At 42.7% G+C, this 27,757-nt stretch overlaps 4 protein-coding genes across 4 annotated transcripts in view; 3 read left to right on the top strand and 1 right to left on the bottom strand.

Moving 5' to 3' along the window:
* The window catches only part of acoxl (acyl-CoA oxidase-like), a 58,041-nt gene extending 53,617 nt beyond the window's left edge, over nucleotides 1-4,424 (bottom strand). The window contains exons 1-7 of the mRNA XM_063192112.1: nucleotides 4,396-4,424; nucleotides 3,353-3,574; nucleotides 2,945-3,041; nucleotides 2,776-2,862; nucleotides 2,469-2,555; nucleotides 2,224-2,322; nucleotides 28-142 (exon numbers count right to left, since the gene is read on the bottom strand). Of these exons, the coding sequence (XP_063048182.1) occupies nucleotides 28-142; nucleotides 2,224-2,322; nucleotides 2,469-2,555; nucleotides 2,776-2,862; nucleotides 2,945-3,041; nucleotides 3,353-3,574; nucleotides 4,396-4,424 (736 nt within the window). The remainder of the gene's footprint in view (nucleotides 1-27; nucleotides 143-2,223; nucleotides 2,323-2,468; nucleotides 2,556-2,775; nucleotides 2,863-2,944; nucleotides 3,042-3,352; nucleotides 3,575-4,395) is intronic.
* A 255-nt stretch (nucleotides 4,425-4,679) lies between these two features.
* LOC134440982 (TOG array regulator of axonemal microtubules protein 1-like) lies at nucleotides 4,680-11,143 on the top strand. The gene is made up of 7 exons (XM_063191161.1): nucleotides 4,680-5,821; nucleotides 6,304-6,541; nucleotides 7,122-7,227; nucleotides 8,546-8,781; nucleotides 9,971-10,129; nucleotides 10,669-10,789; nucleotides 10,904-11,143. Exons 1-7 carry the CDS (start codon nucleotides 4,720-4,722, stop codon nucleotides 10,907-10,909), a joined length of 1,968 nt encoding a protein of 655 aa, XP_063047231.1. The 5' UTR covers nucleotides 4,680-4,719; the 3' UTR covers nucleotides 10,910-11,143.
* A 5,966-nt stretch (nucleotides 11,144-17,109) lies between these two features.
* Nucleotides 17,110-22,508, top strand: LOC134441721 (NLR family CARD domain-containing protein 3-like). The gene is made up of 4 exons (XM_063192111.1): nucleotides 17,110-17,274; nucleotides 19,463-19,652; nucleotides 21,333-22,357; nucleotides 22,488-22,508. Exons 1-4 carry the CDS (start codon nucleotides 17,110-17,112, stop codon nucleotides 22,506-22,508), a joined length of 1,401 nt encoding a protein of 466 aa, XP_063048181.1.
* A 2-nt stretch (nucleotides 22,509-22,510) lies between these two features.
* On the top strand, nucleotides 22,511-25,368 carry LOC134441720 (NLR family CARD domain-containing protein 3-like). Its single transcript, XM_063192110.1, has 5 exons — nucleotides 22,511-23,127; nucleotides 23,321-23,659; nucleotides 23,862-24,035; nucleotides 24,253-24,299; nucleotides 24,393-25,368. The coding sequence occupies exons 1-5, from the start codon at nucleotides 22,511-22,513 to the stop codon at nucleotides 24,956-24,958; spliced, it is 1,743 nt and encodes a 580-aa protein (XP_063048180.1). The 3' UTR covers nucleotides 24,959-25,368.
* Nucleotides 25,369-27,757: the final 2,389 nt, after the last annotated feature.

Genomic DNA, 27,757 nt, shown 5'->3' with positions numbered 1-27,757 from the left:
TGTAATGGCCAGGCCACTGCACAGTACCTTGACATTCTCCATTCACTATGAGCTGAGCAAACACAGTGGCAAAGTTTCCCTTCATGGCGTTGCCGATGTACATCTTCTGGGCATCATCACATGGAGTATTGATGACGAACTCCTGCAAAACAACACGGGAAACAGAATCCACAAATCTCAGTGGCAATGTGGTATATGCAATTGCAATAAGAAAAGTACCTCTGTTTATGTGTGTGCACTTTCTCACTTGAACCCAGCACAATTGGTGCCGTACAGTAGCCTCCAGAGCTTGTGTGGGAATGTGTGTATGTGCATGTGCATTTTGAAAGCGCTTTGAGTCAACTTCATAGTTGTGCTACTGCGCTATATAAATACATGTTGTATTGTGTTGTATTGTATTCAACAAATACACCTTTAGTAAGTACAATATTATTATTATTATTCTGAAAATGATTCTGCAATGAGTTTCATAATAAGCGCTGCCATTTCAAGAGACATGGATTAGTCAATCGGTCATGAAAAGCCTACATACGTAAATAAATCTTGTAATGCAATCTCTACCGCAGGAGCAGGAACCACTCACAAAATAAGTTAAAAGAAGAGTTAGTCATCTCTTCTAGCAGAGGAGTAGAGGAGGAGGTAGTTCTCTCTTCTCTCTTTGCGTAATCAAAAGCCACACACAGTTCTGAAACATAGACAGCTATACCGTGATGTGTTCAAGTAGGGCCAATGCAGTATGTTACTTACAACAATAACATAGTTCTGAAAAGGTTTGAAATGTACAAGTAAAGGTGATATCCAGAAAACACATACGGTACACACTACATAAAGCCTGATCTAAATGTATGACAGGAAAATAGTATTATGTTTTTCATGAAAAACGAGTCATCAGCTACAATCTGGACTTCTGGCAGTTTGTCAATGTGGATGATGCCAGATGTGATGTCAGAGCTTTATGAGCCTGATTGATATTCATGTACAGTATAAACAGATCATGTTCTCATAGACTGAGCTGAAGGTAAGCACTCCTATCCTTGTTCAGAGTAAAATACCACTGACGTAAGCAGAACTGTGGGCTTATACTGTATTGTGGAGAAGGACAGGCACACACACAGCTCCACCTTGATAGGGATGAAGGCCTAGAGGGAAAAAATCACTTCCACCTTGCGAAGTACCACACATAGAAAAGCACAGGGGTCCAAGTGGATAGTCAAAGTAAAAAGAGTAAAAGTCTGCACACTGCAGCTCCGCTTTTAAGGTTTATTCAAGACATACGTACAACATTTCGACCCAGACGGGTCTTCATACTCTTCTTATTGTCAGATTCGCATACGTCCTGCAACTAGCCTCAGCGAGGTGGGATGTGCATACTTTTACATCTTCTCAAGATAGTCCAAAAGTAGGTTACACATATTAAGATGTAATGACATGCTAATTAACACTTGACCCTTCAAGACACTTCGAACTTACAACCAATGAGATATGATTCATAGGAAATTAATGTACTCCTCCAGACTGTGAGAGTGTGAATAGTGTAGAGAGATTGGTGTTAGTCATGAAACACTCAAAAGGCTTAATGATTAAGTGGCACACATTTAACAAATTCATATACTGCTGAGAATGTTGCATTCTTTTGTAGTTGTGACGAGCTCTTGGTGTAAGACTTACACTTACTACAGCTTCAACAACGAATGAGGTATACTTAAACCTTAAGTAATGAGATGTTGGCAAAAGAAGAACATAAAGCAATACGAGCAAGAAAAACGCTATTGGAATCTTCCCATTACACCTCTGCTCAACCGTAAACAGACTTATGCAACAATATTCAAATCTACCACGCAAATGTTGCTTGTCATTCAAAGTTCAGTGGTATCTCCGCTACGGACACTGTTAGTCTGTCAGGAAATAAATACTAAATGAGGCTCGAGTTAAAGCTACTGTAAGTCTGTACCATTTTCCTGCAAAAAGCCAGACGATCACCAAAGGCCACTTCATTCTGATCAACAATAGTTCTGACTGTAACAGTGCAAGATAGATAGACAGATGGATAATTTATCCCCAAGAGGAAATTCATGTTCCAGGTTGCTCTGCATAGATAAAAATAGATAGAGTGAACAGTGAAAACACTACACAGAGAAGTCAGTGTCATTGTCTTTGCCCTTAATTGGCATATTGTTAACCTGGATGGCCCTTCTCAATTGCGTCCAACTAAGCGTGTGTTACCTGGGTAGACGGCTGGTAATGGGCCTCGGTTAGGATTCCTCGGACATTGCTCCCGTGACCCCTCTCGGTCATGGCAAACATCCCAGTAAACTCCAGATCCTGCGTCCAATCCAAACATAAGGACAAACAGAAGAGACAAAATAAATCAAATACACACAATAGACACAATCACGGCATGTGTGTACCATTGCTACATTTTATCAAACACTGGTACATGCTGTCTATGCTTGAGGACATGTGCGTACCGCTACAGGCTGGTACCATCTGGCCCTCTGTTCCAAGCTCCCAAGATTGGTGACTGCACCTCCGTATAGTCCACACACAACACCCAACTGCAACGGCAAAGCAAACAATATTACAACATTAGGGCCTATGAAAATATAGGGCATATGAAAATATAATGCAAATGTCAATATCATGCAAATAATTTGATATCATGCAGGTGACTGATACTAGCAGGGTTTTCTGTAGGCCTAAATAAAGTGTGTAGAACTTAATTGATTTGCTCGACTGAACTAATTCACATTAACAATATGAGACTGTATGGACTACCTTTACTCCTGTTGCCAGATCTGCAGAGCACAGCAGCTCTGTTATTCCCAAGCTCTTAGCCAAGAATCCCTTCAGTCCATCTTTCACCTGTAAGAACACACTGCTTTAGAAAGTCTCTAATACGATGTAAGTTAGTTTACAGTGACAGTTGTATAGGCGCGTTATCCACCTGGTCTCTTAGTTGGCTTCTGATCTGAGGCAGTTTTAAAACGTAGTGAAGCCTCTCGGCTGTCAGGTCTCTTGTCTCGTCCAGAGAGAGGTCGTAACTGTGGATCAAATTGCACTTTTGTTATTGTTCTTTCCCGTGAAACAAATGTTTCCATGTAGACCACAGGATGGCAAAAAGGAAATGCGACGTCAAAGATGAAGGAAAGAAGAATGAATGAATGAATAAATAAATGAATGAAAGCAGAAGCGTGTGAATTCAACGTCAAAAATCAATCAGCAAGACACGTTGAAACTGCAACATTGTCACCGGCACGGTTGTTAATTACAAAAGTAGGGTAAAGGCGAAGTTACTGTAACCGCTTGCTCGGTTCGTTACGAAACCCACTGACAATACAGCGAAATAAACTACCTGTTTGCCTGAAACAGTTCACAGTTCGAGATTTCTTTTCGAATACTGTCCTTAGCCTCCCAATGGTCTCCATCGAGGAATTTGGCTAAGGTGCTGGAGGTGTGTTTTTCAGCCATAGAGGTGATATTTCCAGATGTGATTTCCTTGTCCGTCGACACACCATTGACAGTGAATGGAAAAACTGCACGGACGGAGCGGAACTTCCGTGTTGTCGTGATGTCACTGTATATTGTGCAACCCGTAGTGATGCACGGGTTAGAAGAGTTTTATGTCTTTTTTAGTATTGGTACAAGAGCTAATCCGCCTGATAATAGCGAAAAATTCAATTGCATATATTTTACGTCTGGCAGCATCCTTTTTAAACTGTAATTCACTTATTGCAACACCTCCCATTAGGCTACTGAATTTCAGTGCCTTTCACTGTCAGATTCAGAAGGCTGAACCACAATCATTCTATGGGCTACGGCAAATTCATGACCAAAGTGCGGCAATAATAATAATAATTAATAAAAATAGGGTAATGATATTAATAGAAGTGGTTGTAAGTGTAAGCCTTCTGTAATAATAATAATAATAATAATAATAATAATAATAATAATAATAATAATAATAACAATAATAACAATAATAATAATAGGCCTAATACTACTACTACTACTACTAATAATAATAATAATAAATGACGACAAATACTGAGATTATCCACTATTGTGTTTTTATTGAACAAACCTCATATGTGTGTTTTAATTCACATATATTGACATGTTATAAGCCTATTATTAGGTTAAATAAGAGATTACAACAACAGTGTCCAACAGTGTCACATAGGCAAATCTGATTTAAAATATGTAATACTCTGAAAGTACTATATTTTATGAATCTAAGTAACAACTGTCATGAAAAAGATCAACTACTCTATTCTCAATATACAGTTGGTCTTTCTCAAGACAGTTGTTACTTAGACTGCAACTGTAACTGTTAGCCTACTGACAGTGCTACAATCTTTGATTGGATTTTCCAATCAAAGATTATAGCTTTGTTACAGTCTGGCTGCACTGTAGAATGTTTGCATGGAACCCTAATGAAGAGAAGAGTGATCTAAGCCACCTGCTTGATGTCATAATGATGATGTCACAAAGCCACCGGGGTGTCCCTTTACCAAAATTCTATTTTACAGTATTCGCTGCAAATGACTATTCAGGCACAGCAGCTTCCTTTCTGTTTGTGCATACATGTATTAGTATTGTAACAGTATGTTTACATTTTTTAAAAAGTTAAATGTTTTTATTCATGGCCTTTCATTTGTTGCTTGTTAAGCGAGCCTTATTCCATTAAGTAATTTGTGAACTTAACGAAGTGAAGCTTCAATGGATTTCTCAAGGCTAAAACAGGGAGTAAGAAAACTCCAGGCTGCAAACATGAAAAGCAATGGCGGTGTCCTGCCGCCCAGCTCCAGAGTGTTGCCGCCCATCACGTCTACATCCTCCAATCAGCAACAGCAGCAGCAGTCTGGACTTCCTGACGCCGCCTGCCCTTCCTCCTCCTCATTGGCTGACGTCATCGGAGACCCTGTCCTGCAAGATCTGCTCCTGGGTGACAGAGTGCCGCCCTCTGGGTTCCTCAGACCAGGCGCCCCACGTCCTCTGCGCAGGAGGGACCTGACTGGGTTTCACCCCGCCCACCCTCTGAAGCCACTGTTCCACAGCACAGTGTCCAGCGGAAACTCCCTGGCACCGTTTCCACCTGCTGTTGCCAAGGAAGCATTGTCTCTATCTGCAGTTGCCACGGATACCACCACCAGTGTAGCACCATTTCTACCTGTCGTTTCCATGGATACCACAGGTGGTGCAGCATTGTCCCCATCTGCTGTTGCCAAGGATACCACGCTAGCACAATTTCTACCTCCTGTCGCCATGGACACCAGTGTTGTCAGTCCAGTAAAGCTGAGGGCCAGGCGCTGTGGGAAACCTGTTTTGGACGCCCCTCGGACACCCAGCGGCCGCCTGAACAACCATGACAACAGCTGCCATGACAACAGCTGCCAAGGTGACTCCAAGCTGGAGCAAGACAGGAGGGAAGACGGCGATGCCATGCAGAGGTCTCTGGCAGTCTTGAATCGGATGAAGGACTGGATCAGGGAGGAGAGGAGGCGCGTCGACCAGGAGGCGAGACTCGCCGACATCGACCTGAGATCCTTGACAACCTCCAACGTCAGCTCCTCCTCCTTCTCCTCCTCCTACTGCTCCTCAGGCAGGTCCGAGGCCGACCTCAGCTCGTCAGTCAGGCCCCCACCGCAGCACTCCGCCCGGCAACACACTCTGCCCTCAGAGGGAACGACATCTACTCTGGCCTATGTGCCTGCCCCACCACCACAGGCAGCCAAGCCACAGGCAGCAGCCAATAGGAGACAGAGTAGGGTGCCCCGCTTCCGGAAGACAGCTGGAGCCAGTCTGGCCTCTGCTGCGGAAGGTGAGTAGTAAAGAAATAATGCTGTAATTCACACACACAGTAATGGTATGAGTCCATCTCTTGAGTTGTAGTGCTCTGACTATCATTCTGTCATAGTGTCATAGTCTAGTCAAACTGCAAGGTTGGTACTCCATTATATTACGTTACATTTAGCTGACACTGTTATCCAGAGAGACTTACATTTACTATTTATTAGTCATGGATGGAGGTGTAGGAGGGGAGGTCAGATAGGATTAGAACCTACAGTTGAAACCCCAGATTGAAAAACCAACTCCCCTAACCACTAGGCCACAGCTGCAACTAATTCATAAAATGAAAGACAATTGTATAATGGTAGTATGAATGAATGAATGAATGAATGAATGAATGAATGAATGAATGAATGAATGAATGGATGGATGGATGGATGGATGGATGGATGGATGGATGGATGGATGGATGGATGGATGGATGATTGAATAAATTGACCTTTGACCTCCCAGAACAAACTGTGGAGCCTGTGGAGGTGAATGAGGAGATAAAGGAGGTGAAGAAGCAGCGAGTGATACAGGTGACACAGCGGAGGGAGAGGAAGCAGCAGCAGCAGCAGCAGCAGCAGCGGCAGAAAGGGCAGCAGAATGAGAGTAGGGAGCAGTCAGGGTCCGCCAGACAGATCCCATCTGAAGCCCGTCTAGAGCAGAGCCTGCTGACAGCCCTCGAGAAGCTCGGGACAGATGACTGGTGGGATAACATGACAACGACCTATGATATACTGTATATACCTGTAGTAGTACATGCACTTTGTTTTTGTTCAAATGATACACACAATGTTTTAATTTATAATCAATACTAGATCTTGGAAATACAACTTCAGAACAATGGCGGCATTTTAAGTCTAAAATAACTAAGATAAATAATGTTAAACTTCTCAGCTATGCTAACATATGTACTTTGTTTACTGAAAAAGGCAAAGTTATGCTAACATGCATTTATGCATTTTTTTAATTTCTTCTATGAAATAAACATGCTCATTTGGACTAATGTGAAGTTGAAATGTTAAACTGTGAAAAACTAGGCCTAGAATTTCCTAATCTCATTTTGTTTGAAGAGTGGTGTACGATAGTTTTTTTTCTGTATCAACAAAGACAGAGAGAAAATCAGAGCCGATCAAATTGCTACAAGTTTTTCTTTTGTTTCAGACATGAAAAAGTTTGACCCTTTACCTGAGATTTTTTGATGGTGTAACTTCCGTCGTCTTCGGAGGGTCACCTAATGTTGCTTATGGCTGGCTGTGTTGCTGTTGTTTCTGATGGTGCTTCAGGGAGAAGAAGGTGGATGGCCTGTCCACCATCAAGAATGTGTGCCAGCGCCACGCTGACGTGCTGCTCTCCAGGCTGCATGACATATGCCTGGCCGTCACCAAAGAGGTCAGGACCTGTTTACAGTTTAGTCTAGTTAAGTGTTTCTCAACGGGGGCTCTACATCCCCCCCATGGAGCGTTGGGGAGCCCTAGGGCGTTGAGAAGGATACAGTTGAGAGGGGGCTGTGCTTAGTTGTTATTGGGGGTATTAGTTCATTTAATTTGTTTTAATACTAAAGGGGCGTTGGCAGGCTTATGATTATGTCAAGGGGACGTTGGGAGGCTTAGGATGACGTCCAAGGGGCGTTTGCTCAAAAAAAAGCTGGAGAACCACTGGTCTAGTTTATTGGTTTATTTGACAGGAACCATGTACAGGAGAGTTCCAGTACCAGAGTTAGCTAGAAAACTACTATCCGCGGTCCCTGGGCAGGGAGCTATCAAACAAACACACTTTAAAAACATGCTGTAGCAACATCACACTAACACATACTGTATCACACTAAAACAGTGAACCATCATCAGGGGACACTTCTTGGGTATTATTAGAAAGACAAAACACAGAATATCTCTACGGGGGTAGCTTCATATTGTGTTATATATGACTCTGTATCATTACAGTTTTTTTTCAAAATGCATGACTCGTGACCATTTCTTAATCACCCCCAATGGTGTGTGTTTGGTTTGGTAAGTAGGGACAGGACGTAAGGTTCATCCCAAAAGTGGTACCCCACCAGCATCCACACCAAAAACTCTCACCCTGATCAGTAGCTTTCAGCTGTTCCATGTATGTTAACCCCCCTTAACGCAGAGTCTCTGTTATACAGTAACCGTATTGTCACAAAAAGGGTAATGACCAAGTCTTAACCGGTTACCTAACCTAAGAGTCCTTACATTGTCATAGCAATGTTGTTATATTTGAGTGTTTTCAGCAGAGCACGAGTGAATAGGTCCGTCGACGGGCTCATCTGGCGTTAAGAGGTTACCTATGCATGTAAAAATGAAACAAGTGCTGCATCTGAATGGTGCACTTGTGCACTTCAGTGTTCGTGTTTCAGTGCATATGGCGTATGAGTTACGCAATGAAACAGTGCCCGAAGTGCACAAGCGCGCCATTTGAGATCCAGCAAAGGTCTTCAGTCAAGTCAAGCCAAGTCAAGTCAAGTCAGCTTTTAATGTCAGTTTCTTCATATGCACAGGTCATACAAGGAAATTGAAATTACATTTCTCTCTCTATACCATGAAAGGACATAGACATACACAGGACTGACAGTTACAGACTGACATCAAGTGCAAGACAGGACAAGTAACCGTGATGGACCAATAACAGTAAAGTAACAGAGTTTTCCTCTCTATCGTCCTCTCCTCCTGCTCCTCTCTATGCCCAGGTGAAGAACCTGCGCTCAGTGGTATCCCGTGCCGCCATGGTGACCCTGGCACACCTGTACGCCAGCCTGGAGCGGGGCATGGACGCAGAGGTGGAGGGCACGGCGAAGGCACTGCTGCTGCAGGCGGGCGCAGCCAGCAGCTTCATCAGGGAGGACGCCCAGATGGCACTCAGGCACATGGTGCTCAGCGTCTCGCCCTCATGCAGCCTTGCAGCGCTCGTCAACACAGGCCTCAAGTAAGTACGCAGAGCAGAGGAGAGAGACAAACGCTCAATTTCGGGCACTATGTTTCAGTGTTTAACTAATACGCCATACACACTGAAACAAACATGGATACTAAAGTGCAGAAGTGCACCATTTGAGATTCAGCAAAAGAGCTCTTGGCTGCTAAAGCCAAGAATCAAGTAAGCAAGCAGAGGCTGAGGTGGAGAGAGACAAAGAGGGCTTGGCTGTTAAAAACCCCTTAATGTGCGCCGTACCTCCAGTGGCACGCTGTAATATTGAGTCATTGAAATGTAACTACCATAGCGCTACAATACTATGACACAACACAGGCCCTTTAGAAATGCACCCATACTGGTAACAACCAATGTATTAAGCCGCGTCTTAAGGGGTTAAATACAGGCCACAAGGAAGCAAAGGGCAGGCGAGAAAAGAGTTCACCTTAGCGCTTTTTTTTAACAGGGGCCCTACAGCTCCTCAGGGGGTGTCAGGGAGCCTTAGGTCGTTGAGTAGGATACATCTGAGAAGGGGCGATGTTTAGTTGCCATTGGGTTGCATTAGTCCATTTTATGTTTTTTTAATACTAAGGGGGGCGTGGGCAGGCGGTCAAGGAGGCGTATGATGAGGTCTGGGGGGCATTTCTTCAAAAAAGGGAGAAAGGTGGAGGTAGAGGCGATTCTAGGGTCAGATGGGGCCCCAAGCGAAAATGCAAAAGAATGAACATTTGATCCAAAATTGCCACTACTGTGGTAAAGTGTGGGCTGTTATTCACTATCTATGGGCTTGGGGGCCTCATGCGGCTGCGGGGGAGAGAACTGAAAGTGAAAGCCCACCTGGGAAACTCCCATTGTCATTGTGACACAAACACAACACTTCAAAGCTCACAGTGCTCACTGCACACAATGACGTTTTATTTGTGCCTCACCTGTTCATATCTACTATACCTGTATGCGGTCTGCTGGTTCTCTTGTCTCCTCTGTGTCATCCTTACTGTCTGCTGGTCCTCTTGTCTCCTCTTGTCTTCTCTCAGTCCTCCTAACTGACTGTCTGGTGATCCTCTTGTTTCCTCTGTGTTCTCCTGTCTCTCTGCTGGTCCTCTGTGTCCTCCTGATTGACTGTCTGGTGGTCCTGTTATTTCCTCTGTGTTCTCCTGTCTGTCTGCTGGTCCTGTGTCCTCCTGACTCCTGGCTCTGTGCTCCACAGGCACCGCTGTGCAGCCGTGAGGGCGAGTGCTGCCGAGCACCTGGAGATGCTGGCCGAGGCCGCGGGCCCCTCGCGCCTGCTGTGCGGCAGGAAGGACCTGGCTGAGCGCTTTGTCCACGCCGTCAGCTGCTTCGCCATCGACGCGGCACAGGAAGTCAGGTATAATGCAATGACACAGTAGGCTACATTGGGGGCGCTGTGGCGCAACGCGCGAAGCCCCCCACATTTGGGCTTGCATGCCCATGGGGACCCCGGTTCGAGTCCAGACGGTGTTATTTCCCAATCCTCCCCCATCTCTCTCTCCCTCTCGTTTCCTGTCAGCATCTCATACTGTCCTGTCAATAAAGGCCTAAAAAAACCCAATAATATATATTTTAAAAAAAACAGTAGGCTACATTACATCAGCTGCCTCTCCCTCAACTTGGAACACGAAGTCAAGTATTATGCAATTACATGTAAACAGGCTCAATACGGTCTGGAAATGACTTGTTGTTCTGGAAATACACACTACAGAATGGCATATAAGAAGATACAGTAGATGATTTGTGTGTGGTCTGAAGTGTGTGTCTGAGATAGGGCTCCTATATCAGTAGATACGGTAGATTAATTCAGTGTGCTGTGGTCTGTAGTGTGGGTGCCTGGACTCCTGTATCAGTAGATGACGTCTGTGTGTGGTCTGTTGTCTGTGTCTGAAATAGGACTCCTGCCCGTAACACTTTGGCCTTCCTTGCCTCTCACCCTGACCTTATCAAAATGGTGGACAAGTATGCCCCCAAGAGAGACAAAAACACCATCAAGGACATCATCAACCAGTACCAGGTATTCACGGATTGATTACAAGACATCAAAATAATGTTACCAACAAACCTGAATTTCCACGATGATGGTCATGTTCATTGAATTATATTGTATTATTCCCTTACTTTATTACAGGAGTGAACACTGAACCACCAGAGACATCAGAGAAGAGAGGCCCAATTTCTGCCTTTTTTTCTCCATCATGAAATCCTTATGTGTTCAGGAAATACTTGTCTCTGCAGTCTGCACTCATATACTGGTATTTCTCTTGGAGAAGTACAGGTCATTTGGACCTGACTAATGGCCTCCACCTAAAACACACACACACACACACACACACACACACACACACACACACACACACACACACACACACACACACACACACACACACACACACACACACACACACACACACACACACACACCAAAAAATACCAGTTTAAAAATAAACTCCCTTTCCCACAGTTCAGTTGTATGTTCCTCTTTTAAGGTCTAATGAACTTTAGGGATTACCTACTTACCCTCTCCTCCTATTGTCTCTTGAAACCAAGATAAACTAATTTGCTTTATATGCTGTCAAGCATGTGTGGTGGTAAACAAGTGAGTTTTACAAAAAAAAAGTTTATCCTCTCCATAGTCAAGCATGGCAGTAGGACTGACATGGTTTGGGGATGCATGAATGCTGTTAACATTGGAAATCTGAATTACACCTAAAAGAAACGTGCATGTCAACATGCACTGAGACTACGAAAGCAGATCATGATACTCTCCATATATTGCATTCAAATCTCACACCAATCTATTTAAGCCAGGTGCACACTCAAAATGTAAAAGTTCAATGTAAAGAGAGGTTGAAACGCACACCGATGACCTCCCTTTTAATCCCTTTTCATTTTGAGAAGATTCGAGCCAACACGGCCCCTTCTGTACCGGATTTTAATCTGGGGTGTACTCACTTTTATGGGCAATGCTCAAATATTAATGGCTGAATTTTGTTTTTTTCTGAGTGAACAATAACTTTAAGCAGTTAAATATGTTGTTAAAAGGTCACTAATCATTGTGTCAAAGTGACATTTCTTTAATGTTGTATGAAAAGATATACTCACTAATCTATACAAATTTGAGGGGTGTATATAAAATGAGCATGAGCATGGGTATAAATGAGCATGGGTATAAAATGAGTGTGTGCCAACTTACCCCTGTGCCAACTATCCACGGTCTCCCCACAGCCCATTGGTCCCACAGCTCCATGTTCCCACAGTTTGATGAAATTATTCAAATATAGGCCCTATGTTCCACAACTTCATGTTCCCCCATTTCCGAGTAAACTGAGAGAACGTGCCTCTCTCCCCGCCTTGGAACAACGGGCCTGAATTTGAATAAATTCTTAGAAATGTGAGAACATCGAGCAGCAGGAATATGCTGTGTGACCATTGAGCCGTGGGACCAATGGGTCTAAAAATGAATGTCAAAAGTCTTAGTGATGTCGTGGGACCAATGGGCTGTGGGAACAAAGACACACTCCTGTGGGCTGTGCCGACGTTCACATGTGCTGCTGGAGGCGATCTAACACTAAATAAACGCCACACAATTAGCCATTTGGCTCCCATGGATGTTCATCTGTGGAAAGAGTATTGTTGTGTGACAGAATTCTCTTGTTAAATGGCAGCAGCTTTGGGAGCAAGACACAAAGGGCAGGCATCCCTTTCCCATTGTTAGTAGCTGACTCAGTTACTGTTTGTTCTAGTGGTGAACGTAAGGAAGATGTTATTATCATTACAAAATTGGCTTGGAATAGGCCATACATGCCTAAATAGCACTTTTTATTTCAGGGGAGCACCATGATGTACTATGTTCTTGCCAGCAGAGGGAGACAGCTGAAAATGTATTGTTGTTTTGCAGCAACTGGAAGTATGATCCCTAGCCTATATAATAGGCAATAACAGGCACCTAAAGCATTGTGGTCTGAAGGAAGTGTCCTACTTAAAAAGTGTGCTTGATGTGAGGACAAGTGTTAAGGGAAAATGCCATTTCTTCAAGAATTTATCTCATACTGCACTGTACGGATCATTAGTCCAGTAGGAGGCAGTAGTGAAACATTCTGGATGCCATCTGCTGTAAAACCCAAAAGAAGAAGAAGCTATATATACAAAAATACTGAATCAAACAAAGATATCGCAAACCACGCCCACTCAATGCAAAAGCGTGTGCTCAAGTTGGGTCTCCTAAGGGGGCGTTGTCCCCTTCTTCTTCTTCTCTTTTTGAGGTGTTTGTGCAAGACGTGCGCTACCGCCATCTACAGCGCTAAGGGGACTTCATTGATTCTCAACCTCAGGACTCCGAAGGTCTCCTAACCGAAGGTCTCCTAAAGGGGCGTTCACCCGACATAAAGTGGATACCGGAAAGGAAACAAAATGACGCTTCTTGGTTACATCCACTTTCTTTGATATATAGCTCTGAAAGAGCGGGAATCTGTGCTGCAGAAATGCAGATTTGTCAGACACAGGGTGCATCCCAATATGTGACCTTGCCTCCTCCACTTGCCTCCTCCACTCGCTTCTTGTCATGATGACATCACTGACAACAGCATTATATTTCAATATCTTGCAAAAGCTCAATTGTAGAGTCTTTTTCTCGTTTGCAATTGTTATGGTGGATGAAAAACAGTCCGGCAAAAGTTGTTGTGGCTAGGCTGACAGCTGGGAAACTTTATTGTTTTCTCCACGGAGGAGGGGCCAGGAGGCGGGGCGAGGAGACAAGCGCAAGTGGAGGAGGCAAGGTCACATATTGGGATGCACCCACCATAAAACTCCACCGAGGGACAGCACAGTATTTTTATTTGACAAGGTAGACATGACTAATTAAGTCGCTGGATCGTTGGATTCTTCAGTCACAACTATGCAGGCACAGGAGAAAACATCTGGCCACATTTGTGAGCTTGGTAAGTTTTACCCTAGGCTACTTTTGTATTATTAGCCTACTGACGTGGCTGACTGCTCTGGAGAGCAGAGATTCTCAGCAGTTGAACATGTATGCTCTCTCTCTCTCTCTCTCTCTCTCTCTCTCTCTCTCTCTCTCTGAAGTCTGAAGTCCCATTTTTTCCAAATATATAGGCCTATATACTGTACTATATAGCCTATCTGTGTTACCTGTTTTGAATAATCAGGGTTTTTATGTAAAATCATTGACCTTCCATGAACTGAACCCACCATTTACTCAGCTTGTGACATCTTGTGCAAAGCTGTCAAAAGTAAAACTAAAAGTGGATTTATGGTTAGGACCAGCACATGATATTACATGGTTGTTACACCAGTTATTCCACTGTATAGGCCTACTGAGGTAGAGAGTCTGTTGTTACTGAAAAAAAAACCTGAATCTGTTATTGCACGGCAGGGTATTGGTGAATGTTTGTGGAACAGTGTGAGGTTAGGTGCCATGTTCAAAGTTCGTTCAGGTATGACTGATAGGTTTGGAAGACCACATACACATTCTTCCTACCAACCTGGGCTGTGTTTCCCAAAAACTCTTAAGTAGTACTTAAGCCTAAGTAGTACTTAAGTATGAGGGGCCACCTAGGCAATACATCAGAAATAGGTCTCATATCATCACAAAAAGTTTATACATACTCTATTTTACCTCACACACTTAGAACAAGCATTTTAATTGTGTGTACAAGGAAAAATATTGTTTGAACGCATATTAAATTATTTTATGCATAAAAGTTTTGTGATGTGATATATTGCCTAGGTGGCCCCTCATACTTAAGTACTACTTAAGAGTTTTTGGGAAACGCAGCCCTGCAAGCTTTAGACCCAATGACTAACTCCCTAATAGGTGGTGGGCCCAGTCTCATATCTTGTCAGTTCGTTGGTGTTAACGAGTGGCAACTTTATTTTTGCTTATGTAACCCCCTGACAACCCATTAATCAATATTTTGGCTGTTGCCATCCTCAAAACTTGCACATTGATTTATAAAAATGACAACAAAAACTAGCCGACCGAGTGACGTCACGTCAATGCAAAGTCAACGAGGCAGAATACAGCTAGCGCGTGCATGCTACCCGGAACCGTCAGATTTCATGGCAAAAAGTTACAAGTTGGGGGGTAAGTGGACTCACTTGTTGTGTACATGCAAAAAAAAATATTTTTCTCAAACTTTCAGAAGTGCTCTTTTTCGCTGTTAGTGTTCGACTGTCTGACCATCATTGGGCAATGAGAGATAAATGTCAAAAAGAGGACAGGTCTGTTCCCTCAAAGCAATAGAGCAATGAGGTGACGGGGGTAGATCAATTCACCAAAAAACTATGTGTCAGTAAAGAAATCCAAGCTGTGTTATTTTTTCCAGTAACAGGAAAATGGTCAGGAATAAAATGCCTACGTTGTTTCAATGATTAGGTGAATTATCTGCCTATGAAAAAAGCCCGATATGCGGATAAATATTCCCTTTTCAACTTCGAGGGGCGGAGACTTCCCATTGACTGTGCATTGTGTGACGTCACCCCCAGTCTTTTTTATTTTCGTTATTTTTTAATATCAACGTGCAACTTTTCCGCGTGGCAACAGCCAGAATATTGCTTTACATATTGTCAGGAGGTCATATTAGAAAAACCAAGTTGCCACTCGAGAGTGAGAACGAAACTCGCTTTCTAAAGGAGCTACGAAATCTAGTAGAGTAGAGTAGAGTAGAGTAGAGTATCGTTTATTGATCCCAGAGGGAAATTAAGGTGCCAAGTAGCATACACACATAAATAAAGACATTACCCACAAGACATAATACACATATTTACACATAAAATAATCATATATAGCTTACTGTTGCATACATTTTGCCAAGGCATCTCTCTCTAACACACACACACACACACACACACACACACACACACACACACACACACACACACACACACACACACACACACACCAAATATAAAGTGTAAAAGTCCACAGTGTTAACATGTGCCTTAGCCAAGTGGCACATAGAAGCCAAGACAAAGTGTTCATAAAGTGTCCAGGAGTGTCCATAGTCTCTCTGCCTAGTACAATGTCCATAGTATTCCTTGGAAGAAGGATGGGGGGGGGGTGTCGCCCCCTGTGTCACTACACACACACACTCTCTCTCTCTCACACACACACACACACACACACACACACACACACACACACACACACACACACACACACACACACACACACACACACACACACACACCAAAAATAAAGTGTACATAGTGTCACCTGTGCTGGGTGGCCAAGACAAAGTTACCATCAAAGTGTCCAGGAGTATCAGTAGTCCAAGGGGTTACACACGTCAACGTGTCTATCCACACACACACGCACGCACGCACGCACGCACGCACGCACGCACGCACGCACACACACACACACACACACACACACACACACACACACAAACAGCTGTGCATTTCAATGAAAGAGGAGTCATAGGGTAAAGAGTCCAGGTAGATAAAGTGTGCAGGAGAGGGATCTGTTATGCAGTCCAGTCCCCTATGACGATCTCTCTTTGTGTGTCCTTCTGTGCAATGTTGAATAGCTGGATGGCCCTGGGTACAAAGGACTTTCGCAGCCTGTCTGTCTTGCAGGAGATGGCGCGCAGTCTGTGGCTGAACAGGCTTCTCTGGTTGTCGAAGACTGGGTACAGGGGGTGCTTGTAGTTGTCCAGGATAGAGTCTAATCTGCTAAGTGTCCTCTTGTCAGCTGTGGTTGTGAGGGCGTCCAGTTCTGTGCCTACCACAGACCCTGCTTTCCTCACCAGCCTGTCAAGCCGTCCAGCATCTCTCTTCCTAATGCTGCCACCCCAGCATGCCACAGCATAGGAGAGCACACTGGCCATGGCAGACTGGTAGAACATCTGCAGGAGTCTGTTGCACACATTGAAGGATCTCAGCTTTCTCAGAAAGTAGAGTCTGCTCTGTCCTTTCTTGTACAGTGCGTGTGAGTTAGCAGACCAGTCCAGTTTAGAGTCCAGGTGAACACCCAGGTACTTGTATGTGGAGACTGTCTCCACAGTCTCCCCCTCAATGGAGACAGGCACCAGGGGTGGGGTGGTTCGCCTGAAGTCGATCACCATTTCTTTGGTTTTGGTGGTGTTCAGCCGCAACTGGTTGGTTCTGCACCATTTCACAAAGTTCTCCACCAGTCCCCTGTACTCCCCCTCCTGCCCATCTCTGATGCATCCAACAATGGCTGTGTCATCCGAGAACTTTTGCATGTGAAATCTAGCCCACCGTCTATAACCATTAGGCCAAACAAACCCTTTTCCTACCATTGTCTTCATGTTCTTGGCCTTCACAGAGTCAGTGGCAAACGTTCACTCTTCCATGCTGCCAAACTCAGATGACAGTGGCTATCAGAACAACTCAGATGACAGTGGCTACCAGGAAGGCATTGGTGACGATAGTGACAGTGCCACTCCAGGACGACCAGAAGGAACATCACTGTCAACAAGCTCTGGTGCCAATGGCAGCTCCACACTTGGAAAGCAGGTACAGACTATTAGGAGAGGTCAAGAGTGTAGAATAAATCAATTTAATATAGGGCCATCTCTGTGCTACACAATGCTTGTTGTCATGTATGCCATCTTATAGTGTGTGTGTGTGTGTGTGTGTGTGTGTGTGTGTGTGTGTGTGTGTGTGTGTGTGTGTGTGTGTGTGTGTGTGTGTGTGTGTGTGTGTGTGTGTGTGTGTGTGTGTGTGTGTGTGTGTGTGTGTGTGCTCCAACATAAACGCCCAGACACAGCACTACTGTAGTGGGCCACAGAAGAGGAAGACAGACCAGCCCCCAGAGGAAGAACACCAGGAAGCAGGTAGGTGATGAGATATACAGTGAGTCCAATATGTATTTGATCCCTTGCTGATTTTGCCGGTTTGCCCACTAATAAAGACATGATCAGTCTATAAATTTATGATAATATGTATTCAAACATGAAGAGACAAAATATCAAAAAGAAATTCCAGAAAATAGCTTAAAATAATATATTTTAATTTATTTGTATTTAATTTAGGCAAATAAGTATTTGACCCCTCTAGCTAAAGAAGATAAAGTGCTTTGTGGCAAAGCCCTAGTTGTCTAGCACTGAGGTCAGATGCTTCTTTTAGTTGATGACAATATTTGTGCATATAGTAGAAAAGATTTTTGGCCATTTTTCTTTTGCAGAGTATCTCTAAAGCATTAATAGTTTGTGGCTGTAGCTTGGCAAATGGGAGGTTCAGTTCCCTCCATAGAATTACTATAGGGTTAATATTTGGAGACTGTTAAGGCCATTTCACTACTTTAATATGCTTCTTATTGAGCCACTCCTTCGTTGCTTTGACTGTATGTTGTGTATTATTGTCATGTTGGGAGATCCAAAAATGGCCCACCTTCAGTGTAGTGGAGGAGGGAAGGACGTTTGCACTCAGGATTGCACATTACATGTCTCCCTCCATCCATTCGTTGATGATGTGAAGTTGTCCTGTGCCTTGGCCAGACAAACACCCTCAAACCATAATGATACCACATCCATGCATGATGGTGAGGAGGGTGTTATTGGGATAATAGACAGCAGTTCTCTTTCTCAATACACATTGAATTGTGTTAATGCCAAACAGCTTGATTTTGGTTTCATCTGGCTACAGTACCTCCTTATCATATCCTAAACCAGTCTGATGCCCGTTGGCAAACCTCAGGTGGGACTGCATAAGTTCCTTCTGAAGTAGAGGTACCATGTGTGCACTACAGGATGTTAAAACTCTGTTGCATTGAGTGCTACCAGTAGTTTTCTCAGTGATTTTGGTCCCAGTAGCTTTGATATCATTGCCTAGTTCATCCCGTACAGGTCTAGGGTGCTTTCTTCCTGTTCTCATGATTATCAAATCCCTACAAAAGGTCAAATCTTGTATAAAACCCCAGACAGGCTGATGGATAGTCATTTTGTATTCCTCACATTTTGGAAGAAATGCATCAACAGTTGGGTCATTAATACCCAGTCTCTTTCTTCTGGCTTTGCAGCCCATTTCATCTTTGTTCAGGTTTAAAATCTTGTCCCTGATATCATTTGACCGCTCTTTGGTGTTTCCCATGCTGGTGGGGTTGGAGTGTGACTGATTCACTCATACTATGGACTGATTCTGCTGATTCAATGTGTCTTTTATGCATGTTAGTATGTACAGGTGTCTTTAATTCAGATGACAAGTTGATCGGAAGTGCCCATCTTTGTCTGTGGGCCCGGAACTGTTATCAGTTGGCAGGGGATCAAATACTTATTTTGCTCGATGAAATGGAAATAAATGAATATATATTCTCTTAAGTTAATTTCTGGATTTTCTTTTTGATATTCTGTCTTTCCATATTAGAATACATATTATCATAACATTTATTGACTGATCATGTCTTTGTTAGTAGGCAAACCAACAAAATCAGCAAGGGATCAAATACATATTGGACTCACTGTAGGTTATAGATTACTTTTCATTTACAAAATCAAATTCATCCAAATGAAAACAAAATATCCCTCTATCCTTCACAGGGTCAGGGATGAACTTGAACAATGTCAAGCAGATGAGGCCTTCCTGTGACAGTGGCTATCAAGACAGTGGTGAATATAGCAACACTGCCAACCCAGGAGGTTCAGAAGGTGTAATATGCCGTGTGAACTCCATCTCTGTGACCTCCCAAGATGATTCTCCACTCCAGGTTGCCCGCTCAAATTCACCCCCGCCACCAAACTCCACCTTGGGCAGAGATTTCCTCTCACCCCCTGTCTCCAGCACCATCCTTGGCACAGCGCTACCCTCACCCTCCACCCACACACCTGACCCACACCACCACCCTGCCCAAAATATAAATATCCAGGCTCCACTCATTACTGGAAATAATGTCACTGGTAATATGGTACGCATATTAATAGACTATTGATCATTGATTTTCTTTAAACCCAACACTGTTAGATTAATCTATCACTGTTAAATCATTTTTCTGTTGTGTATAGAGTGTATCATCATCATCATCATCATCATTACTGTCCCAAACCCCATCAGACGTGTTTCAAAACAGTAAGTAACCATACTGTTATCAGACGTACACTGTACTTAACATATGCTTATACCAGGGTCATATCTTTCTTCAATTTAGTGTAGGCACATGGGGTATAAAAACATTAGGTTCTTTGCATAAAAAACGCTAACCTTTTTCTTAGTCCTGCCATGCAAATTTTTGATTGGTTATCATGGCACTTAATCCCTCCGCATGTGTGCAATGTTTTACTTTTGTCGGTAATGACAAACCAACCAAGAAAAAATGGCAAAAGTGTGCGTAGACCAAAATAATTCCTTACCCTAACATGTCCATATAGGCTTGATGTTTTAACCACATTAGTATTTTAGCATAACCAATTCAAAATGGTCGTGGTGCCCACAATTAACCCTAACCCATAACAATTTAACCTGTCAGTGTATGATTGTTTTATGTAAGCAATCATTGTAGTTTTGTAAATAACAACACAGTATCCAAGATAAAACAGTCAAAACTACTTGACTAGACCAAAACAATCAAAGTTACATTTCATTCAGCAGATGCTTTTGACCAAAGCGACTTACAAGGAGGACATTCAAGCAAGTACAGTACAGAGTGTGGGATCAGTACAGAATACAACAGTATACAAGTAATGTAGAACAAATAGAGAGCGGAAAAATATTGGAGGACCTATGAAGTGTGGTGCAGGTTAGTACCCCTGATTAGTTGGTGTAGCAGAGAGCAGAATTAGACAGAAGGGTTTTAAAGATATTACCAACAAGTCTGTCTGTGAAGATTCTTGTTCATCCAGGTCATTAGTCAAAAGAGTTAAGTTGCAGGCTTTTTTCGTATCTTTTTAAGACACCTTCAGTTTCAATTCAGATGATTACAAAGTTATTTTTTTGGTACTAGGTTTCAGCTTAAAGGATAACTTCAGCCAATTTCAACGTGCAGTTGTAATGCTCACACTACCCAGGACTTGTCAGCACCTGAGAATTATTTTTTTCTTCAACCTTTTCCAAGATTCTGGTCATTGTAATGGGGGCAAGCGTTTATAAAAGGTTATGCAACATCAGCAGACAACTAGCAAACAGCGATACCTTTTTTGGGATAATATTTAGACTAGGCTTATGTTAAGAAAGTTTTTAATGTAAAAAAAAGTCTGCCCCCTGTCAAAATATGCAGCATCACCGGGTACTGACAAGTCAAGGGTAGCTTGAGCAATACAACACCATATTGAAATTGGCAGAAGTTATACTTTAAATGAAATAGGATACCACAGTTGATGTCTCCAGGCAAACACACTAATGCACTAATGTCTTTTTCTAACATTCTTTTAAGACATTCTTTTAAGAAGGTTCTGAAATTAACTGTAAATAAGTATAATTTCTGGTAATCTAACATACAGTGAATACAACTCCTGACTGCTTACAAAGATTCCTGAATATTTTCTAAATTACTAGATTTCATTTCAAGTGAGACTAGGGTCTGTACAATGTATGCCAATCAATATTTGCAGAGGGTAATTTTTTTTAATCCTTTTTTTGCACAGGACACGATGCATCTTCCCGTGATAGGATGCAAGAAATAAAAGATGCCATCAAGTCTCGTATAAAAGCCACAAAGGAGCTCAAAGGCACATGGAAGGCAGCTGAAGACCTTGATGAATTCTTCATGGAAATGTATGTCATGGGAAGTGATTTTGATCAAGTGAACAACAAACATGAGATTTGGCAAGTGGAGACTGCACACTTTTCAAACAACATAGAGGGAAGTGTGTTGCAATACTATGAAATATTCAAGCCTGGAGATATGTCCTTTAAAAATGTTTTGACCAAGGGAATTGCTGGCATTGGTAAGACCATCACTGTGAAGAAATACCTTCGTGATTGGGCTGAGGAAAGGCACATGGATCACATTGACTTTGACTTTGTATTTTTGCTTCCCTTCCGAGACTTAAACAGATTCAAAGACAAGGAGCGAAGTCTTCTTGAATTGATTCATTTTTTCTACCCTGAACTCAAGGAAGCAGGTAGTGAAGATATATTTAAAGGAAAACTTTTGTTCATATTTGACGGTCTGGATGAAAGTCAGGTTAATGTCAATGTTGACATCACCACTACACCTGATGTGTCAACATCCCTATCAATGGATGTGCTACTGACAAGTCTGATGACCGGAAAGCTCCTTCCCTCTGCTCGCTTGTGGATAACAACCCGTCCTGCTGCAACAGGTCGACTTCCTGATGAAGTGCTCACCCAATGTTGTGTCACACAGATACAAGGATTCAATGATGAGCAGAAAGAGGAGTACTTCAAAAAGGAGGTCAAGGATGAGGAAAAGGCTGGGGAAATTATATCCCATCTGAAATCATATAGAAGCCTCTATATCATGTGCCATATCCCTCTGTTTTGCTGGATGGCAGTTTGTGTTCTCAAAAGCTGTACTACAGACACATTTGCTGAATTCCCAAAAAGCCTTACGGAAATGTATATTCACTTTGTCATCACCCAAACATGTTTCAGCTACGCAAAATACAAGAGAACTGAAGCTCCTCATCGATCAGCTGTTCTTAAGGTGTATAAAGAGATCATCCTGAGATTAGGAAAACTTGCTTTTCAAAATTTAAAGACATCAAAAATATACTTCAGTGAAAGAGATTTTAAAAACTGTGAAATTGATGTGAGTGGTTCATTGACTATCCCAGGCGTTTGTGCTGAACTCATAAAAATGGAAAGTGGACTTTATGCAGAGAACTTTTACTGTTTTGTACATCTAAGTGTCCAAGAATTTCTTGCCGCTTTGTATGCTTTTCATGAATTTGTGACCAACAACCATGACTCACTGGGAGACTTTAAACCTAAATCTTTGAAGAAAGGACATGTTAGCAACCTGACGGATTTTCTGAGGACTGTTGTTTCCAAGACCAACAAAAATGATAATGGACAACTAGATCTTTTTGCACGTTTTGTTTTTGGCATTTCCACTGATTCCAGTAACAATCTCTTGAATGGTTTCCTGCCTGAAACAAGCAGCAACAGAGAGCACCACAAAGAAATTAGCCAACACATTAAAGCACTAAGGTCACAAAATTTAAGTGCCGATAGATGTTTCAACCTTGTACATTGTCTGGTTGAGATTGGTGACAAGGACTTTCTGAAGGAGATAAAGCAGTACGAGAAGGGCCAAGCCAAGAAGTCCCTTACTCCATTCCAGTGCTCAGCCCTGGCCTACCAGTTAGTCAGATCAGAGGAAAAGCTGGAGATGCTTGACCTAAAGCAATACAGACTGACTGAGGACTGCTACTACAGACTATCTCCAGCAATCCCATACTTCAGGAAAGTGCTGTAAGTGATATTATAAAATATATGATGAACTTGTTTCTAAAACACATTTAAGTGTCAATTAAATTAATGTTTGTACTGTTTTGGAAAAGAGCTCTTTGTATTAAAACAGAAAAACAAACGCATACATCATATTGATTCAAATAGGCCAGCTGCTGTCTGGATAACGTACGTAAATGCCTTATTTCTGTTTCAGCCTAAACTGCATTGGCATCTCTAAAACATTCTGTCCCACATTGGCTTCAGCACTGTGTGTGCCGAATGCACGGTTAACAGAACTGGATCTCAGCATGAACAGTTTACACTCTGGAATGTTTCTCCTCCGGAAAGGCCTCTTCAGTCCAAACTGCCAAATTGAGAAGCTGAATCTCAGTCACAACAGACTGACTTCATCAGACGTGGAAGCAATTCAGGATGTCCTAAGCAAACCGCACTCAAAACTCAAGGAACTGGACCTGAGCAACAATGATTTTAGTGAATTTGAGGTGAAGGTTCTCTGTAAAGGGTTGTCGTCCCGTAGCCTGCATGATCTAAGGTATGGTCTCCATAATCCCACTTAAAAATTTCCACTGCTTTAAAAGTCATGCACAGCAGGGTTTTAAGTGGGCGTATTTTACATTCATTCATTCATACATTTCTGTCATCCGTCAAACATTCAATATGTGTAGTGCAGGCAGCAGAATTAACACTCCAATATTTAATATTTGTACACCAATTCAACACGCCTTTCCCTACAGACTGTCAGGCTGCTCCATTGACGGTGCTGGCTGTTGTTCCCTGGCTGAAGCTCTTCAGTTGAGTCAATCAGCCATTAGATGCCTGGACCTAACCTACAACAACCCGGGGGAATCAGTACAGGCCTTATTGCATCAGTTAATGAATGACCCCAGCTCAGCTCTGCAAGATGTGAAGTGAGTGACGGCTAGCATATCCATGTCCATTGTCTGTTAACGCATAATATTTTAACATGTGGTACATGTATGTGCATTAATTTCATGCTTAATTTTATGTTGATAACAAAGTGTTATTGTAATGGAAAATTATATGCTTACGTTGCTTGTCATTACAGAGTAGCTGTGCATTTTTTTGTTCATGTAATGTGTATGTATCTTTATATTTTTCTTTTAGAATGGACCATGGAGGGAAATGCAGAATCAAACCATGGCTCTACAAATGTAAGTTTTGCTTTTATGGTGTTACGTGAACACACTGACTGATCCTCAGCAATGGGAGTATAATCTTCCCATACTTGTCTCTCTTTTTTTTAGATGCAGTTGATCTGACATTTGATCAGAACACAGCAAATGGATTCTTCAATATATCTAGCATTGGCACTAAGGAGAACAAAAAAGTAAAGCGTCAGCGCCAGTGTTTCCAGACATCTTACCCAGATCACCAGGATAGGTTTGACCAGTGCAACCAGGTGCTGTGCAGCGAGGGCCTAAAAGGACGTCACTACTGGGAGGTAGAGAAGACCAGCTCAGAAGTGCATGTTGGTGTGGCGTATAAATCCATCAAAAGAAAAGGCGCCGGAGAAAGTGTCACGCTAGGGAGAAACAGCGCCTCCTGGAGCTTGCTGTGGTCTGATGGGAAGAGCTCAGCTAGCCACAACAAAATAGCAGAGGATGTGTCTGCCGCACCGTCCCGCAAATTAGGAATATTTCTGGACTGGCCAGCCGGCACTCTGACCTTTTACAACATAAAGGGAACCATGGAGGAACTGGAGGAGCAGCACCACCTGTACACATTCCATACGACTTTCCAGGAGCCGGTTTATCCAGCTTTTAGGATTCAGGAACCAGAAACAGCCATAATTATATGTGACTGTCTGTAACCTCACACATTCAGAGATATTTTATGTTGTTTTTTGTTGTTTATTGTGTTTTTATGTTTATTGTGTTTTTTATGTTTTATGTTTTTTATGTTTTTTTATGTTTATTAACAGAAGTATGAGTTATCATACAGTAAATGATTGCCACCAGCAAATTGAATAATTCTTGTACATTTAAAAATGACTCGATGTGATTTATAAATACAAACTAATGGTGGCTGCAATGTTCTGCCTCCGTTTTCAGTCTTCGAGACTTAAGGTCTTTTAGACTAGGCACCAACTGGGAACGTTTGGGTCTGTGAATTATTGGTAGTCTGAGTATGATTGTGTCAGATGGAACTAATCATTTCATGAATGCTTATTGTTGAAGGCATCTGTTGGTGTTTGTAAATACAGTCCTGTAAGTTTAAGAAATAAATGCCCTCTAAGTTGTTGTCCTTGAATCAGTGTTTACAATTGACGTATTTCACCAAATAATGCATTGTTTTGTGAAAATTAATTATTATGGTTTTTAGTAGCCTATAACACATATGTCTTTCAATATCAACAGAACACTGACATCAAACTCTTATTTAGATTTGCTTAGCATAAACATGCACATACAGTACATTGCACACCATGGCAGCTTAAAAAATCATTGCAGTTCAGTGTGTATTACTCGGAATGGATTCTGAGACATATTTTTAGAAATAGTGAATTGATATAGGAGGAGCGAAGCAATTATGCTTAGACAGGCCATCAGCTGGGAAAATTAGGCCTTTCGTCCTACCACACTTTTCTCTGTGGATTACTGACCAGAAGCCCTATTGGAAGAAATTAAATCATGGGGCCACGTCAATTTTTGCTCAGAATTCAATATGGCCGCCATTTTCCAAAATGACTTGTTTTCATGCATTATTACATTGTACTATAAGGTGATATTCATGAACGATGAACTACTTTCAGCACTATTCTGTCCTATTTCCTTACATACATGTTTACAAAGGTTGACTAAACTAAAAGAAATGAAAATAAAGTTGGTCACCTTGCAATATCCAAAGGAAAGTGCTGAAAATAATGATTGAAATGCACATGCAGAGTCTGGCTGCTATAATTAGGCCTATTGTCCTGTCAGGGTTTTCACAGTGGATTACAGACCAGAAGGTCCATTGAAAAAGATTCACCAGCTGGTTGCCATCTCAAATGTGCTCCAAAATTCAAAATGTTCTCTGTTTTTCAGAATGGCAGACTTCCACACATTTTTCTCAATACTGTAAGGCCATAGGCTAATTACCAATAAAGATGACCTATTTTTCAGTTAAATTGTCCTATTTCCTTACAGACATGAGTATAAAGGTTGTCTAGAAAAAGGCGTGAATATATATACAGGGGGTGGACAAAATAACTGAGACACCTGTCATTTTAGTGTCATTTAGTTCGTCTTGCATCCACAGTTAATCCTGTTGGATATGGTTCATCCTTCTTGGTGGTATGCAGACATTACCTTGGATACTGTGGCTCTTGATACATCACAAAGACTTGCTGTCTTGGTCAAAGATGCAACAGTTACACACGTGCCAAGAATTTCTCCTTTTTGAACTCTGACATGTCACCCACAATGTTGTGTGCATTGCAAAATTTTGAACAAAACTGTGCTCTTACCCTGCTAATTGAACCTTCACACTCCACTTTACTGGTGCAATGTGCAATTAATGAAGATTGGCCAACAGACTGGTTCACTTGAGCCATGAAACTTCCCACACTAAAATGACAGGTGTCTCATTTATTTTGTCCACCCCCTGTATCTTGCCACTTTGAAATATCCAAAAGGAATGTTGTCCAATGATTGAATTTCACAAACACAGTGGACTGCTGAAAAAAGGCATATTGTCCTGCCAAACTGTGTGTGTGTATGTGTGTGTTTGTGCGTGCGTGTGTGTGTGCGTGCGTGTGCGTGTGTGTGCGTTTGTGTGTGTGTGTGCGTGCGTTTGTATGTGTGTGTACGTGTGCCTGAGTGCGCTTTTCTCAAGTGTGTGTGTGGCCAGTGTGCTTCTTTACATACACTGACATAGACACAGTAGACCGGATGTGTGTGTGTTGGGGGAGGGGGGGTGGGGGGGTTGGGGTAAGGTGGGGTGGGTAGGGGGGTCCGAATGATGTTGAGGAGCGGGGGGATGAATGAGGGGGTGAGTGGGGGTAGGGGGGCAGAGTGGGGTTGGGGGGGGGAATGAGTCGGGGTTGAATTATGAGTTGGGGGGGCAGAATAGTGTGTGGGGGGATGTGGGGGGTTCTGGGGGGCAGAATAATGTGTGTGTGTGGGGGGGGGGGAATGAGTCAGGGGGGTTGAGCGTGGGGGGCAGAATAGTGGGGGGTAAGTGAGGGGTGGAGGGGCAGAGTAGCATGGGAAGGATGAGTGAGGGGGTTGGGGGGAAGAATAGTGTGTGGAGGGTGGGGGGATGAGTGAGGGGGTGGAGGAGGCAGAATAGTGTGTGGGAGAAAGACACTGTAGAGCAGGGGAAAGATGAGCGGGGGATATGCGCGCGCACACGCACGCACACTCACCCTTGCTTTATGCAAAACAATTTAGGCCTGAAAAACTTTTGGTCAGAAATCTAATTTCAAAAAAGTTTGGCAGATCAATAGCCTTTTTTCAGCAGTCAACTGTGTATGTGTAATTCAATCATTTTCTGACAACAATCCTTAGGATATTGTCTATAGGAAATTTACATCTTTCTGTTACCAACCTTGGTACTCACGTCTGTAGATAGGAGATTTCACTGAAAATAGGTTCTCTTTATTGATAATTATGGTCTTATAGTATTG

The sequence above is a fragment of the Engraulis encrasicolus genome, chromosome 24 (genome assembly GCF_034702125.1).
Source record: "Engraulis encrasicolus isolate BLACKSEA-1 chromosome 24, IST_EnEncr_1.0, whole genome shotgun sequence".
Classification (NCBI taxonomy): Eukaryota; Metazoa; Chordata; class Actinopteri; order Clupeiformes; family Engraulidae; genus Engraulis; species Engraulis encrasicolus.
The sequence above is the reverse complement of the archived record's forward strand: the minus strand, read 5'-3'. Positions and strand labels throughout refer to the sequence as shown.

Bases quoted from the DNA above. Each gene is read 5' to 3' on its own strand.
- LOC134441721 (XM_063192111.1), top strand. From the start codon at position 17,110: ATGCTGCCAAACTCAGATGACAGTGGCTATCAGAACAACTCAGATGAC. The intron at 19,653-21,332 runs GTAATATGGTAC...TTTTTTGCACAG, and splicing joins TACTGGAAATAATGTCACTG to GACACGATGCATCTTCCCGT. The intron at 22,358-22,487 runs GTGTATAAAGAG...TGACTATCCCAG, and splicing joins ATCGATCAGCTGTTCTTAAG to GCGTTTGTGCTGAACTCATA.
- LOC134440982 (XM_063191161.1), top strand. From the start codon at position 4,720: ATGGATTTCTCAAGGCTAAAACAGGGAGTAAGAAAACTCCAGGCTGCA. The intron at 5,822-6,303 runs GTGAGTAGTAAA...TTGACCTCCCAG, and splicing joins TCTGGCCTCTGCTGCGGAAG to AACAAACTGTGGAGCCTGTG. The intron at 8,782-9,970 runs GTAAGTACGCAG...TGTGCTCCACAG, and splicing joins CTCGTCAACACAGGCCTCAA to GCACCGCTGTGCAGCCGTGA.
- LOC134441720 (XM_063192110.1), top strand. From the start codon at position 22,511: ATGGAAAGTGGACTTTATGCAGAGAACTTTTACTGTTTTGTACATCTA. The intron at 23,660-23,861 runs GTATGGTCTCCA...CTTTCCCTACAG, and splicing joins CGTAGCCTGCATGATCTAAG to ACTGTCAGGCTGCTCCATTG. The intron at 24,036-24,252 runs GTGAGTGACGGC...TTTTTCTTTTAG, and splicing joins TCAGCTCTGCAAGATGTGAA to AATGGACCATGGAGGGAAAT.